We start from the raw sequence: 18,682 nt of genomic DNA, 5'->3' as shown, positions 1-18,682 counted from the left end.
ATATTTTAAAATTCCTTAATTTTCATAATAATAAGATTTCACTAAAATATATACCAATGTCTTTACTATTTACTAGGAAGATAAAGGAAACTGAAGAAGCTGATTCTCACTGGCAATCTCTTCTTACTATACTGAACAAGTCTATTTTGAATGAAAATGCTGCTTTAAGTTGTATGGCAGAATGGCAGCCTGAGTCAGAATCCACATCGCAGTCGCTTCCAGAAGAGAAATCTGAGGTGTTTTCTTAATTTTGGTGGGAAGAAAACATATGGTCATTATCCTAAAATTTTATATAAGTATTGTCTTAAAGACAAGAAAAAAAGAAAAAAGAAAAAGAAAAAATAACTCTAATCTTATTGTGTTGGTAAAAGAATACCTGTGGCAGGTTGGCTCTGTTTAATTATTAATTATTAAGTTATGGAACAGTATTACTGAGGAAATTGAAGTTTATGGGAAGACAACTTTCATATCTTTGCTTTTACTAGTTATTTTTTCTCCTCGTGTGAAGTTATGTCACTCATGGTATAATATTACTGCTATGCACTGTGAGCTGCTTGTTGTATGTTTTTCTGTTGAAATGAAGCAGGGAATTGATTAGAGTTTAGTATAGTCATTCTGTTATAGTCAAAAGTCTCTGAATAATAGCATCAAATTGCAAGATCAAATCTAGGTAATGATCTAGGAAATAAACATATTAACATATTAACACCCTCTGTTGGTGGTGTTGCTTCTACTGTGTGTGAATTATTAATTTTTGTTTCTTGTTCTCTTTCCTTCCATCTAAGTACTTGGGATGAATTTTTGTCTCTTTGTTTCCAGAAGTCACCACTTGAACCTTCCAGTGCAGCAGTTACAGAAGATGGGAACTTTACAAGTCTGCATTCAGACAGTACTAGTGATATGACCTGGTTAGGTCAGAAAATAGAGAAGGTATTTTCATACCAGAGTTTTTAAGAGCCAATAGCCATTTTAAGTGCTGAATTATATGCTGTAAATGAATGTCATTTCTAAAAAATGTAAAGGTATTTTTAAGGAATTTTAGGACAGGCACCCAGAGAAACAGGAGCCAAAGGACGTTTTCTACACAGGGAGCAAACTTGATAACCAGAAAATTTGTCTCCCTTTAGAAACTTATGAAGACATTTACTTCCAAATGTGTCAAAATGTTGCATAGAGGATCAGTACCTGAAACCAGGAAGGTGTTCTCCTTAGGGGCCATAATAACAAATTCTTCATCACTATTGGACTAATAGTTGACAATATGACATTAATTGCTAAAAATCTCTGGGATTTATTTCAGGTTAAGGGTGAGATAAGGATGTTATGTAACCAAAGTAAGAATCATACTCCATTTTCATGCAAGCAGTAACCATCATCTTACATAAAGCTGTGAAATTATTCTAGAAAGCCAGTTCCAGACCTGGAGAGCAATTGTGTAATTTTCCCTAAGAGATGAGTCAGGATCACTGTAGCAGCAAACAAAATTTCTCTGCTTTGAAAACATGTAGCAGGTGTTAATTTACTTCAGTTTTTATGTGTCCCACTGAAAGTGCTTAGTGATAATGAAAAATCTAAGGAATATATCACACCTAACAAGTTCTGGGAGTAGGCTTTACCCAGTTCAACATGCCTGTAAGCATTTCACTTGTGATTACTTCCTTCTTATTTATTTTAAACTCTATTGCTATGCAACCAGTTTACAATGTAACCTGGTTGTACAGTTTTTCTCCTGAGCATTTCTAAGAGTCATCCTCTGAATTAGCATTATGTCTGTTTCAGTTATTTCCCTCTTTCTTCTTCTTTTCTGTACAGATAATGTTCCTTTAGATTTTTTCAATGTTTTCTTTTTCCTTTTCTTGTCTCTTTTTTGTCTTTCAACAATGTATTTGCATGTTAGGTCATTAGAGAAGAGACTGAGAGGTTTGCCAACGAGAAGAAAGAGCTTCAAATGGGCATTGAGAAGCTGCATAAAACTGTGAGTTTCTTAAAAGGATGATGACTCCCCTACCAGTTTGTTGTTGATTTATTTTTGTTTTTTAAGACCATTTATTTTATGGCTACCAGCTCCAGTGCTCTGTTAGATTCCTGACATTTTGATTATCTCCAAGAATGGAGACTCCATGAGCTCTCTCAGTAACCTGTTGCAGTACTCCATCACCTTCATAGGAGAAAAAAAGAAAGAAGCTCAGTTAGAACCTCTTGTGTTTCAATTTGCGCCCATTGCCTCTTGTCCTGTCACTTGGTACCAATGGAAACAGCCTATATTTATAATGTATTTATATATACTGATAAGATCCATTCCTTCCACAAGTTTTCTGAGTCTATTTTTCTCTAATAGTGATTGATGACTATGTTGATAGAGTGTTTTGTGAGAATTTGCACTATCAGATAGTGCTATTGTGCTCTTTGCATCTGTTGTAGTTATTGCTTTAACTAAAATAATTTTCTCTGATATAAAGTTTTGCAGTTAACTATAGCATCTCATCTATTCAATTTATTTTTGTTTCTTATGCTTATTTTATACATAAGATTCAGAAAATGATGCATGAAAATGAACAGGTGCCAGACATTGAGAAACTGGAATTGCAGGAGTTCAACCTGGATGTGGAAGAGCAGGAAAAAGCACAAGCAGAGGCTGAACAAGAAGTGGCCAGGGTATGATAGAAGAGTGTGGACAGGGCGCAGTGGGAGAATGTTTTAATACCAGTAGTGAACACTGAAAAGAATAATTGAAGAGCAACAAGAGTAGTCTTAAAATTGCTGTTCACTGCTGAGAAGGGGGGGAAAAGTATTTAAAACCACTTACTGAAGTAGGTAGAGCTGTTTATCCAGGCACTACTAATTGGAATATGATCCATGTCAGTAATTATAATTCTGATACTGTGTCCTTGGGAACACTGCTTAAGTTCTAAAAATTATTCCTGTCAGTGATGCAAGCTTTTGGAAAAGGTGTCTGTGATAGTCCAATAGAATGAAATATGAATAATTCTTTCGACTTGTTATGTTTATTTCAGTAACTTGATACCAATCACCTGTTTTGCACCACATCTTTTTATTCTATGATCTTTATCCTGAAAGGTGAGGGAGAAGATTGAAATGGAGATTTTAGCTAACTGCTACTTGCAGGATGTCATCAGACATGAATGCTGGGATTCCATGTGTGTAAAAGGACGGGCAGTTAAGGTAACCTCTGGTTTCCACCTAATTTTCTGCACTAGTTTATTCATTCCTTAGTTGAGAGACAAACTAAATAGCTGTGCCTATTTTTTGTTATCACTTGCAAATAAGCAAATAAGAAACTCCTTAGTTGTTCTTATTTAGTTTTGCTAAAGGTTTAGTAAATATTATTTTTCTCTGTGTAGTTGGTATGTCTTACTACACTGAAGATAACAGCAAAATTTAACACCGATTTTGTCTCTTTTGAGCAGAGGGACATTAATTTAATTGCACTGAATTATCAAAACAATGGTGAAAGGCCAAGTCAATTTACAAAAATCTAGTTCTGGTAGAATTCCCTGAGTAAAGAGACTGTATCCATAAATTATTAAAGGGAGGTAAGAAAAAAAATTAAATTTAAGTCAAACATTTTCACTACCAAAAAGGGAAGTGATTTTTGTCTTTTTTCTCTAGAATATCTATATTATTTTATTCCAGATTTTAAAAAGTCATTGCAGCTGTTTAGCACTCATGTATTGAACAAATTGCTTAATGGATACTTTATTAAGACCTCTTCACTTTTGTTGTTGTTGTTGTTGTTGTCTTTGTTTTTATTTTGAACAGTGTTTCCATTTAGCTTGTGAAGTGAAGAATTATCCCCTGAAGAAACGCGATGAAGAAGAGCTGAGAACGCTGGAGAAAGTTCTATGCTTAAGGAAGATTGAAGCAGCTAATCTTAAGGTTACAGTCTCTTCATATAATCACAGAATTGCAGAGACCTCTGGAGATCTAGTCCAACCCCCCTGCTAAGGCAGGTTCCCTAGAGTAGATTACACAGGAAAGTGTGCAGGTGTGTTTTGAGTATCTCCTTAGAAGATTACACAACCTCTCTGGGCAGCATTTCAGATCAGGATGTTCTGAATAGGTGTTTTTAATTCTTCTTTACAGGGATACATTTCTAAGCTTGATTTTCTTGCTGTAAAAATTGTCCAGATAAAAATGAAAAGATATGGAAAGATGAAATGTGTTTTTACTCAGAACAAACATATCAATATTACAGAACATTTTTATTCAAGTACCACAGGATTGTGTGCAAAATAATACGGTTTTATTTTTGTGATATTCAGGTTCACAAAACAGATCTTGAGATTAAGTCTAAGACTGTATTATTTAAAGAAGAAGAGAGGACTGGAGAAGTCATGGTTGATGATACTGCATCTTGCCTCCTGACTGGAAGTCTGAGTTCTCAGTATGGTGCAGATACGTCTATACTTTACCACCAATTGGACATGCACTCCAGGGAGCAGAAAGTCAATCAGATAGTATTACTGAAGGTGACTACTTCTTTAATTTGTTTTACTGCAGTGACACTGTAATGTCTGTTGGTTCACATAGAGCTCACAGCCGCTGTTAGATTCTGGGCATAATTATACTGCAAAATGGAGTGTTGCATAGATCTTTGATCATGGAAGCTGGTAATTGCACATGCTGTAGGAGAAGCTCATCACAGGTTCATAGGATGGTGTAGGTTGGAATGGACACTAGGACCCACCTATTTCCAATACTCCTGCCATAGGCAGAGTTGCCAACTGCTGTGTCACAGTGTTCAGGGCTCTGTACAATCTGGCCTTGAATGCTTATAGGGATGTGGCATCCACAACTTACCTGAGCAACTTCTTCCTGTGCCTTACCATCCCTGAGTAAAATCTGAAATGGCCCCAATGCAAGTGCAACACCTTGCACTTGGATTCCATGGGCCCACTTTTCAAGCCTCTGGATGGCATTCCTTCCTTCTATTGTGTCAACTCAGCTTAGTGTTATCTACAAGCTTGCTGGGGGTATGCTCAATCCCACTGTCTATGTCATTGAATAAGATGATGAAGACCATATTGGACTTGCCAGCTTAAGTCTGGAAGAAAAACATTCGTACAAAACTGGTAATCAGAGCTGAGGGTCTTTGCATTTGTTCACTATTTTAAGAGTTTGTACAGAGGAAGCTAGCTTGCACATCTCAGCATGCTCTCAGAAAATGTGTCCTCTTTGCCTATTAGATGCTGGTGAACTAAAGATGGGGTGGATACTTAGAACATTTTATTTCTTTTCAAACTTACCATGCCTTCATTAGGAGCATTTAATGTTTCTGTTATTTATGATTCACTAACATGAGACTCTTACTACTTATACCCTAGCCTCAGTGTGTTTAGTAATAAACATGATAAAAAATTGGCTTTTAGTGGTGATGATCTACAGAGGTAGAAACAGTTAAACTAGCATTAAGCACTGCCTCTTTAGAGCTCTTTGAGGCTGTTAATACTAGCAGAGCTTAGTGATTATGCATTATAATAGATGAAATCTGGTAGATATACTGATGTTTAAAGTAGTTGGGGGAGAAATACATGGAACACTCATCTTTTAAATATAAGCTGGGATTTGACAAGATCATTGTACTATATGGCTTTAAGGGTGCATATTGTATCTGTAATTGTAGAGACACTTCAGTGAGCTGGGTGAGTGACAGATGGCTGGCTAGGTATTGCACAGAACCTTCTTTCTCCTAGCAACATTGTACCTTATCCTCCATCCTGACTTATTACATCTTAACTTATTATCGTATTAGCAATCAATTATATTATCCTGGACATTTATTGTGATTTTGTATCACAAAATTGTGGTACAAATTGTAGACATCTAAGCAACTCAAAATATAAAGCTTGATGATTGAACTGAAATTGTTTTCATGTTTCAGTTTAGTAAATTGATGCAGTAGGAGAGACACGTGATTTCCTCTTTATATTGTACCTCTCTTTGCTGAGATGATTTGTGTAGAGTAAAGGAAGGATTTGTCTGTTAAGGATATAAGCTTTTAGAAATCATTTACTTACAGGTATCAGGCAGAAAATCACATTAAAGTATATCAAAATTGCTGCAGTACTTAAAAATCAGGAAAGCTTCTTCATTCTGCTCCCTTCACCTGTGTTTTCCAGTCTTTAGAACTGCATAGTTTTTTACTTTTTCTTTGAAGGAAATTCCTTCAGACAAAGACTGCAAAAAATAGAAAGAAGGCAGCCTAATGTTTTTTATTTTGTTTCTTTCAGAATCTTTGTTAAAGATTCTCTATTCAGTAGAGAAGGAATAAAAAAATCTAGGAAAAAATAAGAAAAAAATGGTAATTTGCCTACTTAATAAAGCTTGAACTTTGCCCTTATAACAGGGAAGGATTAACAAGTTTCCTTGTCACACATACAAAGAACACATCTATGATTCTGAAGTAGTATTAATTATGGAAGGATGGGACCTGTGCAGCATTACTGATTTGGGTTTTGTTTTTATTTTTGGTATTTCAGGACATCATTTACAAAGTGAAAACTGTGTTTAATAAGGAATTTGACATAGTTGCTCAACAAAAGGAGCAGGAGATAGCACGAATTAAAGAAAGAAACGTAAGGATCCGAGAAATCTTGGCACAGCTTGACCTCCATGTGGAAGTGTGGGAGCCAGGACTTACAGGTGAAGAGAAACCAGAGCAAGTGCTCACTGTTCAGGATTCAGAGGTATCTGAAAAACGAAACTTTTCATCTTTATCCACACAAATACAGTTCTCTGATTCTTTTTATTTCTAGCCATTGTTTGTACTGAAAAGCATTTAAATAGAATTGTGTCTGTGTACTTAAAATCACACCTCTGGCTCTTTTTCTTCCCTTCCCTTCTCATCCCTTCCCCTCTCTTCCATTTCCTAACTTTTTTAAAGTGGAAAACAACTAAGAAGTCACTCTGAAATCAACAAAGTACTGAATTAAGTTTTTAATCATTCATAAATGATGGTAGAATTTATCCCTGTCAGACTCTGAGCTAAGCATCTAGGCACGTCAGCACGGCTAGTGATGTACTTCTACATGAAATTGATAATATATAAATAATAAATAAATGCTCAAAACATGACTAACATCAGCTAAAATGATGTAGTTCATATTTTAGTGTTTTTGAATATAGCTTTTGGAGCTGTTCTGGAGAACAGTTTTGTTCCTGATGTATATTATCATAAAGGAGGACTTAAAATTCATTTATATTTTAAAAAATGTTACACCATCTTAACAAATGTTCTTAGTCTATGTGTAATAATGTTCAAAGAAAATGTTTGGAACTCTTATAAAGACATGATTTCCTACTTTCAGATAAAAGCTGAAAAGTACTTGACTCCACAAGAGAGAGAGAAAGCAGAAATGCTGAAAAGACTTGAAATGGAAAGACAGCTTGCTTCTCTGGTACTTAAAGTGGCATCCTTTGTATTGAGCAGGCCATTGTCACTCATTTGTCTCATTTAATACTGCACTGGAATATACCAGCTATGTACTTATTTACATTTACTCTCAGATTACACAAACTGGCTGGGTGAAGAAAAGATTTGATTTGGTGTTATACTCCCAGTTATTAAAAATTTCCTTAGTAGCAATGTAAAACACCATACTGGGAGACTTGGGACTAGAAACATCTCTAAATGTATGTTGCTGTTTAGTTAAGAGCTTTGGGCTTAGTATAGCATGGCTGTGATTCTTTGATCGTAATGCTTTCCTCCAGCTTTGAAATATATCTGTGAAAAGCCTGAGATGGTTCCATCCCCCCAAAGAGATGGACAGTGACACAGTGGCACTACAGCTTCCTTCATCCTAGCCTGCCAACTGGGCAGGAGTAGTCTATGCATATGTACTCTATCTAAATATGCCAAAATTGCAATTTTAGTAAGTTATTTGGTATATTACCAGGAGAAAATCTGAGACTTTTAGTGTATTTTACACACTCCTTCCAAGAGCATTAATAGTGACTCATTTGAATCCAATTGATGTTCTAGAGGTAAACTGTACTATTAAAGTTCTCTAAACTTGCAGCTAATACACTTATTGTGCATTCTTTAAGTATATTAACTTTTCCATTTTTCCCAGGACAATGAAAGACAGCGTGCTCTTAATGACATGATGGGTGGAGTGCTGGAAGTCAAGCAGGAAGATATCTTGAAAATTGTAAGCTATAATTCTGCCATATCATTTAGACAGCTTGTCAGTCTTGAAGTAAATGTGAATTTCGACTAGCAAATATTTCCAATCTGAGTAATAAAAGAAGTTCAAAGAATTGTAGAATTTTGTTATTATGTTATGTTTAGATAAATTCCAGAAGAGATCTTATAGTGGCCTCAAGTATACTTGACTCTACTGCCTGCATTTGGTCATCAACACCTGTTCCTTTCACAGTGGAACCCTGTAAGAACATAACCTAGTATTGTCACTGTAACAACTGTTTTTTTGGGGGGATGAGTCTGTTAGTTATTAGATTAGCAAAGGAAGGAAAGACTGTGAAGGAGTGTCTCAGGAAATGTAAAGGGCAGACTCGCGCTCTCTTCCTAGGACTGATCTCTTTCACAAAAGTAGAACTGTTCTTAGAGGTGGAGTTAGAATTGGGAATCTGTACAGAAAACATATGTCTTGTACTGACAAATAGTTTGAGTACACCATACTTGTATTGTACAAGATCCACTGGGAAATTCCTGTAAGTAACTAGTAAAGAACAGGATCATGTATATGCATTAAAAGCAACAGACCAGAGAAACAGAGCATTTGTACTACTTGCACTTACAGCTTGAACCGTAGCTACCAATACTACCTTTTGTTAAAGTTTATGTGTTTTCTTCTTCCTAGTGTGCTGATGGAGACTTAATAGTGCTTTTGAAGCATATTTTTCTTTAATGCTTTCAGGATATTCCTCCACCTTCTTTTATATCCAAGCCTGAAGATGAATGGAGTGATCACGAAAAGAAAATATTCAGAAAATATGAGGAAAAAGTCCAAGAGCTGAATGAAGAAAAAGAAAAGTATAGAAGGGTAAATTAAAATGGGGAAATGAGTGGTTTTGTTAATGAACAAAGTTTCTGATTTGTCTAAAATGATACTCATATATAGAACAAATGTAGAACAAGTGAATAACAAAGATCATGTGATGTATTATAGCTTAGACTGTAAAAAAAGGCAGTCTGTCTCACAATAACTTGTATGCACCAAAACTAGTGATATTTGCCTAAAGGTACTTTTCATTTCCAAATATATCAGTATTCCCAAAAAGTTTTTTTCAGGCTGCATTCCTGGAGTCAGTGATGCCATACACAAATAATAATGCAGTTTATCCTTTGACGTGGTATTTGACAAAAAAAAAACCCACACAACACCCCCAAAACTATGTAGCCTGGTAGTAATCTCCTTTCAAGATGGAAATGAATAGCTTCATTCCCTGGGACAGCTCTCATTATTGTTGGGACAGATTTAAATAAACTTTACCACAGTCATCAAAATACTACTTTCAGCATGTAGCAGTTGTTTTGATCAGATAAAATATGGAATCTTAGCTTTTTTTAAATGGCTGTTCAGAATCATTAAGAGGAGTGCAAACTTGTATTTTGATTAAAAAATTAATTAATTAATTAATAATTTATACATCTTAGTTGCAATGGAAGGGAGGGAAAATACCTTTTTAACTCTTTTAAAAATGAAAACAATTTTTTTTAATGGCCATGCTTTAAAGGTAAATTAAACTGTATTGTAGCTCAACACTGATTCTATTAATTTCAGATAGGGTTATTCTGCTTACTGATTATGCATTAGTGGTATTGGATGGCTCTGGAGCAGTGCAGAGCTATAAAAACTCCCAAGTTTTCTTTTCTTCCCTCACCTTGGAGAGATACCGTTCTATACTATGCATTCTCCAACATCCCTCAGTATGCTGTATCAGAATTTGTTTGTTGTTACAGATAAAACATTTGTTCTTTTTCTGTCCTTCTCTTCCCCAGGAACTGAGAAATGAATTGGAGGAACTTGAAGCTTCCATCCAGGAAACAACACAAAACTTTGACAAGACTGTATGCAAACTCTTTGAAAGGAAAGTGAATTTAGAGAAGGTCATCTATCAGGTATGGCAGAGAACATTATTTTTTTCATCTCTACCTCTGTGCTGTAGAAATTTTAATAATTTTTATTACAATCTTTCACAGGAAGAACTCAAAATTGTCAATCTCATTTATTCTTTACTGTTGGATGAGGAGTTGGACAGTAGAGAAGCTGGACTTCGTCACTTCCTGGTAAAGAAGCAGAAAGAGAAAGTAAGTTATTGTTTGGAATGCTTATGAAAAATCTGTAATTGTAGTGCAGTTTCTTCTGAAAACTGTGCTTTCCAAATCAAAATTCTGCTGTGAATGATTTTCTGACAATTTATGGAGCAGCTGACATTTTCTTAAGACGTACATAAGATGTAGATTATAGCTATGTATGGTTTTGAATAGACAGCTGTTTTGGTTCATCTGGCATTCTTTGGTAAAATTCCATGCACTGAAAAAGGCGTGCTGCTATTTGTTATGCACAGTATTTTTTAGTCTCCAGTATCAAGCTGACAAGACGAGTAATGATGCTATTTACATTAGAAAAATGTACATAAAGAATGCTTACAGGAATCACATTTTTAGCTGTCTTGGCTAATGTAATCCAGAGCCATGTGACTTGTACTTGCTAATTCAAAGCATAGGTAGAGGTAGCATGAGTATCTGACCATCAAAGAAGAACATACCGAGTGTATAAAGTGGTTATAGACTGATCACTGAATTTAATCTCCTGAAGAGTTTGCCAGTCCTTGCCAAAGTCAACAAAAAGACTGGGAGCACAAGTAGTAGATCTGGATTTCAGTACTACAAGTGCTTACTGCCCACAGTACTGTTTTTGTCTGACAGTTGTGATTTCTATGTCCTGCCAATACCCATCTGACACATATGATCTAAGCAGTAGTCTGAAGGTTGGTTCTGTCTCTTGTGAAAATGTTATCCCATTTGCCTAGTTTATGGAGGTGTTCCTGAGTCCACAATGTCTCCCCATGTCAAACCTCTAACTCATTCTATACAGATCTCTTTGGCTGGAGCTGCAGGCAGCTGTTTTTATGCCAGCTACAGGGACCAGTTCCAAAGTTGACATCCAGCCCCCAGCCATGGTATAGGATGAATTGGTTTTAAAAGTATCTGTAGTAAAGCATACACCAGGTTACATTTTGCAAAATACATCTTGCATTTTACGGTTTTCTAAGTATCACCATTGCCATATCTTTTAGTTTATGCAAACTGTCAAATATAATGTTTAACAGCCTTGATTAAACAGGTGAGCATTCAAACAGGGCAATTGCATTCCAGAATGAAGAACCTTCCACTGAACAGTGTTTGAGAATTTTTGACCTATCTTAGCTGTGATGACGTGAAAGAAAAATAAAGTATCTGTACACGTAAAAACAAACATCATCATTAGTGTTTATATTCAAAATATAAAAGGATACACAATTTTCTTATTTGTGGAATATCTGAATTTAATACCTGCTCACCTTTAAGCTGTATCCACAAATAACCCTCTGAGGAAGGCATCAAATTGCTCTTAAAAATGGCTCTAAAGTCTTTCTCTAGAATTGAGGTGTCAGTTTCATTGGTGCTTCTGCTGGCTGATTTTCATTCTTGAAATCCTCTGGTTTTCCTGCAGGTCAAGATTGCGAGAACAGTGGAGACTACAAAAAAGAAAATAGAGTTTTACACAGAACAATATTATAATGCAATAGCTGAAGATAAGGTGAGACTCCAGATAAACACAGGCAGATTCAGGAATAAAATAGTTATTGCTATGTTTCAGTAATAAGAAGAACATGCTGTGTTTTAAGCATGGGATGAATTCAGTTTTCTAAGCATGCTATTCCAGAGGAAATCTAGACCATTTCTGGAAGTTTTATATGCTTATATTCTCCATCACTACTTTATTTCAGACATTAACAAAGTAAACTAAGATATGAGCAAGTTGCTGCTTTTTTAAAAACCACACTGTGATGATGAGGAAGCTTTCTGTTTCCCCCCTAGAATCTGGAATATGGCTTTAGGAGGGAGTTTGCTGATGTTCCTGCTAATCTTCATGATGAACTTTTGCAACTTTACAAATGTCGACCAAGGTAAGATCACTCTGATAAAGATTGTTTAAATACTGTCATTTCCCACATTTCAATAATAAGATTTGGATTATTGAACTAATTAGTAATTATTTTGATAATCAGTAGATTGCTTTCTTTTCATTAGATAGTTGACAATGCTTGATTTCCTATCATACTAACAATTGTTATTTTTGAATACTTACTTTTCCTGGTTTACACCACCTAATATATTTTAAATGCAATCTAAATAATCATCAGTTCTCATAAACATCATTTTGTGCAAGATGTAGTTTTACCTTTTTTGCTTGGCACGTGATTAAGGGTATGAAATATTCATAGTTGTATGTAAGCTTCCTTCAAGTAAGAATAAAAGTAAATACTGCATGTACTGTGTATGTACACTAGGGCTGTAATGACAGAAATATACCTGGACACTGCAAACCCTCCTGGAAGTTGTTCAGTCTCAGCTGAAGATTTCAAAGATGCACTCACCCGTTTAATGCGAGCCATGGATGAACTGGATAATCCTGAGCACATGCCTAATGGCTTAGACCCATCCCTATGGGAAAAATTCTGTCTAGCTAGACGAAATAAATTGGAGAGTGAGCAGCTGGTATGTAAATGCTTTATTTTGCCACTATACTTCCCAAAGTACACACTACTTAAAATTTCTGTGGAGCTCAAAAATAACATTAGGCTGCTGGTTAAGTGAATAGGCAGCATAAATAAGCTGCATCTAATTGGGTAGGTTATGTCTGGCCACCTTCTGTTCAGAGTAACAGAAATGTCCATAAAAGAAACCAGCTCTAGTTCTTCTTCAGAGCAAATATTAGCATATAAACACGAGAGGATTTGATAGAGATATTTGTGACTTTGGTATGATTTCATTTTAAAATACATATATATTTTACATTTTTTTTTTTCTCTCTTCATATTAAAAAAAACTATGAAGGTATTTCATTTTCATAATCCTTTGTAGTCTTTTTTCCATTAGCATGCCACGTCTGCACCAATGCATAACCACTTCTATAGCATCTGGAGCAATTCTTATTAGAGAGTGTTTCTGGAAAGCTCCAGTGGAATATTTGCTTAGCTTAAAAGCATGAAGGTGGGAATCTGAAGTCTCCAGAGACAAATACAGCTGACTAAGACAGAATAAATCATTTTCTGTTCAGAATGTGAGAACTTTGTGAGGCAGCATATTTGTAGATACATGTGTCTTCTTCAGATCTTCTCTCTTCTTGCTTATTTTGACAAACATATGAAGCTGGAAAATTTTAGGATGTCATGATGTTGCTTGTTCAGGTGAAATGGACAACTCTAATTCTGGAAGAAATTGAGTTCTTTCTCCGAAGAAGAAAGGGTGACGATATGGAGATGAGCTCAAAAGTAGAAAGAATTTACAAGGAACTCACTTGGTAAATTTGTTTCTTTTCTATATTCAGCTACATTTCAGTATTCCAGCATCACAGTCATATGCAGAATTACACAGCTGTGATCTTTTATCTAGAATTCATATAAAAGAGCTGAGATATTTGAGAAGTGTGGTGGGATTGCAGCATGTGTGAGCAGGCTGAAGCCAGTCATAACTTAGCATTTTAAATAATGTCAGTAAGGATGGCAGTGTGGTCTTCAGTGCAAACTCACTACCCCAAGAGCTGTATCATACAGTGAATACCAAAAAGCCTTTAAGTTGACCAGTCTAGCCAGTCTAGTTAATTTTTCCTCATGTAGGCCCAATGATCACTCCTGTTTGCAGTGTGGTCCCCAGTCACATGACACCTGATTTCAATGAAATGATTTCCATTTTTTATATATATGACATTTTTCCTGTTCATCATCATTCAGGAGCAAACCTGAGGAAAAAAGACATTAAAAAAAAAAAGAGAGAGAGAAAAGAGGAAAAGAGGTGCTGGTTGGAAATCTCCTTCATTTCCTCGGAAATCATTACTAAGATTATTGTTGAGTAAGAACATTTTCTCTCAGAACATCTGCTAGAGTGTGTTAAACTGAATCTAGGTGTGGACAGCTTTATATATGGAAATAAGTTGTCAACTCTGAAGTAATTTGGGGAGTGAATAAAAGACAAGGTGTCAGAGAGCAAGCCCCGATTGAGCACAGCTTTTATCGGTCATAAACATTTTGAAAATCATGTGAGGATTTATCTCTTCAAGATGAAATCAATAAGCATTACTTTTGTTTTCTGCCATTTTAGGCTGCGGGAGGAGAAGATAAAACTTCAACTGAACTTGACTTTCCAGTTTTTGCTAAAACAAGGACAGGTGGAATTGGAAAGTACTGGGATCCCAGATTACGCTGATGCCATTTTCATTAAAAAGAACATTATTGAAGAACTGAATTGCAATATCATGGTAATTGATGGGGGAGGAAATTTAAGTTTCTTAAATAAGCATATTGTCTTTCAGAGGCTGTTTTGTTTTTCCGTAGTTTCAAAGCAATAAGGTCAGTTATAAACTAAAAGATGGTGAGAATTATGTAATGTCTCTTATTATGATATATAGATTGCAATATGGACTGCTTTCTTTATGCTTGAACAATACAATTCAGATGAATGATATGACAACAGTTTTTAGACATAACATCACTTACACGCTATAAACAGAAAATATTAATATTATGGGCACAAGTCCTAAAATTCCCTCTAGGCAAGCATATGGTCATGGTGAACATTAGGTTACAGTCAGATTGAAAAAACAAACAACATTTAATGAAAGGTGAAAGTGATACTTACACCTGAAACAGCTTTTCATACTCAGTAATGTTTTTCTTAGGCATTTTACCTGTAAGTTGTTTTTTTTTACTGCTCCTGCACAAAAAACTCAGTAATAACTACAGAATCCCTTGAGTGTGTATTTTCTATAGGTGAAATGCCTTAATGTTCATGTAAAATATAAGAAGATGGAGTGTGATGTTGTTTGTAATTTTCTTCATTTCCTTCTGTGATCCAAGGCTGTGGCATGGGTCACAAAAGGGAATAAAATTCCACAAAAGATTGCTATCTAGAGCACCTGGAATTTGTGTATGCGATGGCATATTTTCCTTACTAATCCAGTAACTTTGGAACCTTGCCCTTCTTGTTGCAAATAATTATTCCATAATCTATAAAATCTCCCTTTTTTCAGGATCAAGTAGAAAAAAAAATTGCCAGCATGGTAGAATACAAAGAATACTCTAAGGGGATATTTCAGCTCAAATGGGAACACAAGAAAATGAGCATGCAAATAGAAGATCTGAATCAGAAGGCTCAGGATATTGTGGCTTTACCTATTACAAAAGATCGCCAGCTAGTGAGTTCTTTTCTCTAATTTACTTTTTGACCACAGTGAATTTTGCTGCACAAAACTTTTATCTGTTAATCTGGGGGTACTTTAGAAGGATGAATGTTGTATCTACAGAAACGTGTCTGCCGCCTGCTTTTATCTGCCTCCTGTGCTTAGACTACCTTATAAATAAAAGTATAGCTTATGGTTTGCTGTTGTTTAGAAAACAAAAAATCACGACAATTTGTTTAGTCTTTGCATTAAATTATATTAGCTTGACAAACAGGCTCGACAAGCTGGTTTATTTGTTTTTAATGCTCAGTTCCTAACCATGCTGAACTACGATAGCCACATTGCCCACCGCATCACAATGATGGAGGAGACTCTTGGCGTCATGGATAAGGTAAGTCCCCGAAGTGAACCTTTCAGAAACATATCCTAACTGTTCTGCTTTAGTAAAAGGTGTTTTTAAGGAATAATGATGTAACTGATGTAGCCATACTGTCTCTTCAGCTAACTCAAGAACTCTTGAAGCATAGACACAACTGTACACATTGATGAAAATATGAGGGCTGATAAGTACGTGAAAATAACGCCTCCTATTTTATTATGTTGGTCCATGATGTCAGAGGTGGATGTTGGTGGAATGGCTGTAGAGGCTGAACCTCCCTACCAGTATTGTGTTGTTGCCATGTGACAGATGGCAGCAGAGGGGCAGTTCAACAGGTCGGCACCTGTCAGGGAAGTATGTATGAAGCAAAGGAGTGCCGTTGAATTCCTTCACGAGGGAAAAAAGGCACCCACTGACTTTCATCACTGGATGCTTGCCGAATGTTGATGGAGACCAAACAGTGGATGTAAGCACAGTGAGGTGGTGGGTGATTTCAGTGGTGGCAGCAGCAACATGGGTCATCTCTGCTGGTACAGATTTTTATGAGCATGGCATGCAGATTCTTGTTCATCAGTGGTGAAAATGCACAACTAATGGAGGTGAATATGTTGAAGAAGTGTGTTTGGCAGCTGAGAATTTGATCTATCAAATAGTGTTATTATGCTCTCTCCATCTTTTGAATTTCCATGGAAATAAATAGGAGGCATTGCTTTTGGAGCAACCAATGTGCATAGCTATGTGTTTATTCATCTGACTTTCAATAGTTTCAATTTGTCCTGAGCCACTGCAGCCAACAGCCAGCTAGAATACTTGGAACTCTTTGGAAGCAGTTTGACCTAAACATACTTTGTTCCTGGAATTAAAAGTCTTCCTCCTTGAAAATCTGAATGCAGACCTGATTATCACTTCTTACAAATTGCTGTCTATAGAAATCACTATTCTATTTCTCATGAAGTCTTGCTTGAAATCTTCACTGCTTAATGCTTCTCTCTAGCAGCAAGTCTGTTCATAATATCATTGCCTTCCTATATTCAAAATAACAGACACAATAATCTGATTTGCTTGTTTCCTTATCTATTTTAACACTTAAATTATGGTTATCCTTGTTTTTAAGGGATTTCACTGGATGTTCTGGTTTACTGTAAATGACATCAGCTGCCATTTCCTCCAAGTTCCTCTTCAATCTTCAGTATTTACTTTATCCCTTTGCAGCCTTTCAGACAGCGTCAGCACAACAGCCCTACCTTCTGCAGCACCTTGCAGCCAAAGAGAAGTTTCAGTGCCCTGTGGTTTCATCAACTTCCTTTTCCCACTTTGCCTGTTCTGTGTTTCATCTTTCCATCTCCTTGACCCATGCATTTTTCTTCCTTGTCTGCTACTTCCATTTGAACACCATAAAGCATACTGAAATACAGTATGTCAAAGTAAAGCTAGAATACTCTATTGGTCAGATCCAAATACATGGAAATAAATTGAGCTAATATGCAGTGTTGAAGATTATAGGTTTCCCTCAAAAGTTTTTACACCTTTCATATAATCTCATGTATTTGTTTTGTTCATTTGGAAATGCACAGGTGCACAAGAAGAATATGAAGAAACATCAGAAGAGAATTAAAGAGTTGGAGAAGTGCATCAGTTTAAAAGAGCAAGAAAACTATGAGCTGAGCATCAAGCTGAAGGAAATGCTCGTGTCTGTTTCAGAGAGGAGACATCTCTCTCAGGCAGCTGGTGAGTCACAGTAATGCACTTTAAGTCACAAACAAAGAACATTCAGAAAGTAAGTCCAGCATTAGATAGTCCCATTCTCCATCAGCATCCACTAAAGGGCAAGAAACATTTATTCATTACTAGTGTGTGTAATTAGCAGTACTTTTTCTACCATGACAGTTTTAACATTGTTTACATAAGAACATTCCTACAGATTGGTATTCTTGTAACAGAAGTTGATCTAATTACTGAAAGTCAAAATATTATAGCCATTAATATCTTCATTATACAACAGACCTTTATTTGTAAGGCTGTACAACACACTTCTTTCCACACTCAAGGGAACAGAGGAACAAGAAGCTAAGACAGATATCCCTTGTTAGGAAAGCTGTATAGTTCTTTCCACTGGTCAAATTGTTAGTTTCACAGCATTGGGTATTTGTGAAAAAATAAAGGAACTGCATCCAGGACCTTTTAAACATTTTTTGCTTTAAGCGATATTATAAAGAACCTTAAATCCAACCGTGAGCCTTTTGGAAAAATGTGTGCTTACTTTGTACAGAAATTGGAACAAACCCGGAGTGAGCCCAATATATTTATAGACTATGCATCCCCTCCTATGTACAGGCTGACTCATATATTGTTTTATGCAGACATGCAGCACATTTCTGAAAGGATTGCAAAGCGGCGTTACCAGGAGATTCTGAAGCAGAAACATCTACGAAATCTCATAGAGAAACAGGAAGAACACCTTGGAATTCTTCAAGCAAAAGCTGAAAGATTAAGATCAAAAACATTCCCTATTCTTTAAAATTCCCAATCCTGGTAGATGAATTTGGGCATCCACCTTTTCTCTCTGGACTTGTCTTTCAGCAAACATTTTCTTCTGTTAACATCTTCTGCTGTTCTTCTATTTCTTCTAAAATAACATCACGTTGAAAGATACATTTGTTTCATATGTTTTGTACCTCAGCTTTCCTACATTGTTTTTTCTTTTGCATTCCTGCTCTTTTGATTATATAAACCATACAGCTTTTTACAGGAAATAAGTGACAGATTAACTTGTAGAATGATAGAAATACACCTGCTCTATTTCTTTCACATGTGGTTGTAGGTTGTGAAGTACTAAAAGAAAGCAGTACATTTGCATCTGCAAATTACCACC

General features: G+C 35.9%; 1 protein-coding gene across 1 annotated transcript in view; it reads left to right on the top strand.

Annotated features, from left to right (window-relative positions):
• The window catches only part of CFAP43 (cilia and flagella associated protein 43), a 38,425-nt gene extending 19,743 nt beyond the window's left edge, over positions 1 to 18,682 (top strand). Inside the window, exons 18-39 of the mRNA XM_072339967.1 lie at positions 77 to 236; positions 820 to 930; positions 1,898 to 1,975; positions 2,530 to 2,655; positions 3,079 to 3,183; positions 3,781 to 3,897; positions 4,284 to 4,490; positions 6,501 to 6,707; positions 7,329 to 7,418; positions 8,094 to 8,171; positions 8,901 to 9,026; positions 9,986 to 10,105; positions 10,187 to 10,294; positions 11,703 to 11,789; positions 12,071 to 12,159; positions 12,544 to 12,751; positions 13,444 to 13,556; positions 14,354 to 14,510; positions 15,282 to 15,446; positions 15,742 to 15,822; positions 17,385 to 17,538; positions 18,171 to 18,682. Coding sequence (XP_072196068.1) covers positions 77 to 236; positions 820 to 930; positions 1,898 to 1,975; positions 2,530 to 2,655; positions 3,079 to 3,183; positions 3,781 to 3,897; positions 4,284 to 4,490; positions 6,501 to 6,707; positions 7,329 to 7,418; positions 8,094 to 8,171; positions 8,901 to 9,026; positions 9,986 to 10,105; positions 10,187 to 10,294; positions 11,703 to 11,789; positions 12,071 to 12,159; positions 12,544 to 12,751; positions 13,444 to 13,556; positions 14,354 to 14,510; positions 15,282 to 15,446; positions 15,742 to 15,822; positions 17,385 to 17,538; positions 18,171 to 18,328 — 2,845 coding nt within the window. The 3' untranslated portion in view covers positions 18,329 to 18,682. The remainder of the gene's footprint in view (positions 1 to 76; positions 237 to 819; positions 931 to 1,897; positions 1,976 to 2,529; positions 2,656 to 3,078; positions 3,184 to 3,780; positions 3,898 to 4,283; positions 4,491 to 6,500; positions 6,708 to 7,328; positions 7,419 to 8,093; positions 8,172 to 8,900; positions 9,027 to 9,985; positions 10,106 to 10,186; positions 10,295 to 11,702; positions 11,790 to 12,070; positions 12,160 to 12,543; positions 12,752 to 13,443; positions 13,557 to 14,353; positions 14,511 to 15,281; positions 15,447 to 15,741; positions 15,823 to 17,384; positions 17,539 to 18,170) is intronic.

Source organism: Excalfactoria chinensis, chromosome 6, assembly GCF_039878825.1.
Source record: "Excalfactoria chinensis isolate bCotChi1 chromosome 6, bCotChi1.hap2, whole genome shotgun sequence".
In the NCBI taxonomy this organism is placed as follows: Eukaryota; Metazoa; Chordata; class Aves; order Galliformes; family Phasianidae; genus Excalfactoria; species Excalfactoria chinensis.
The sequence above is the reverse complement of the archived record's forward strand: the minus strand, read 5'-3'. Positions and strand labels throughout refer to the sequence as shown.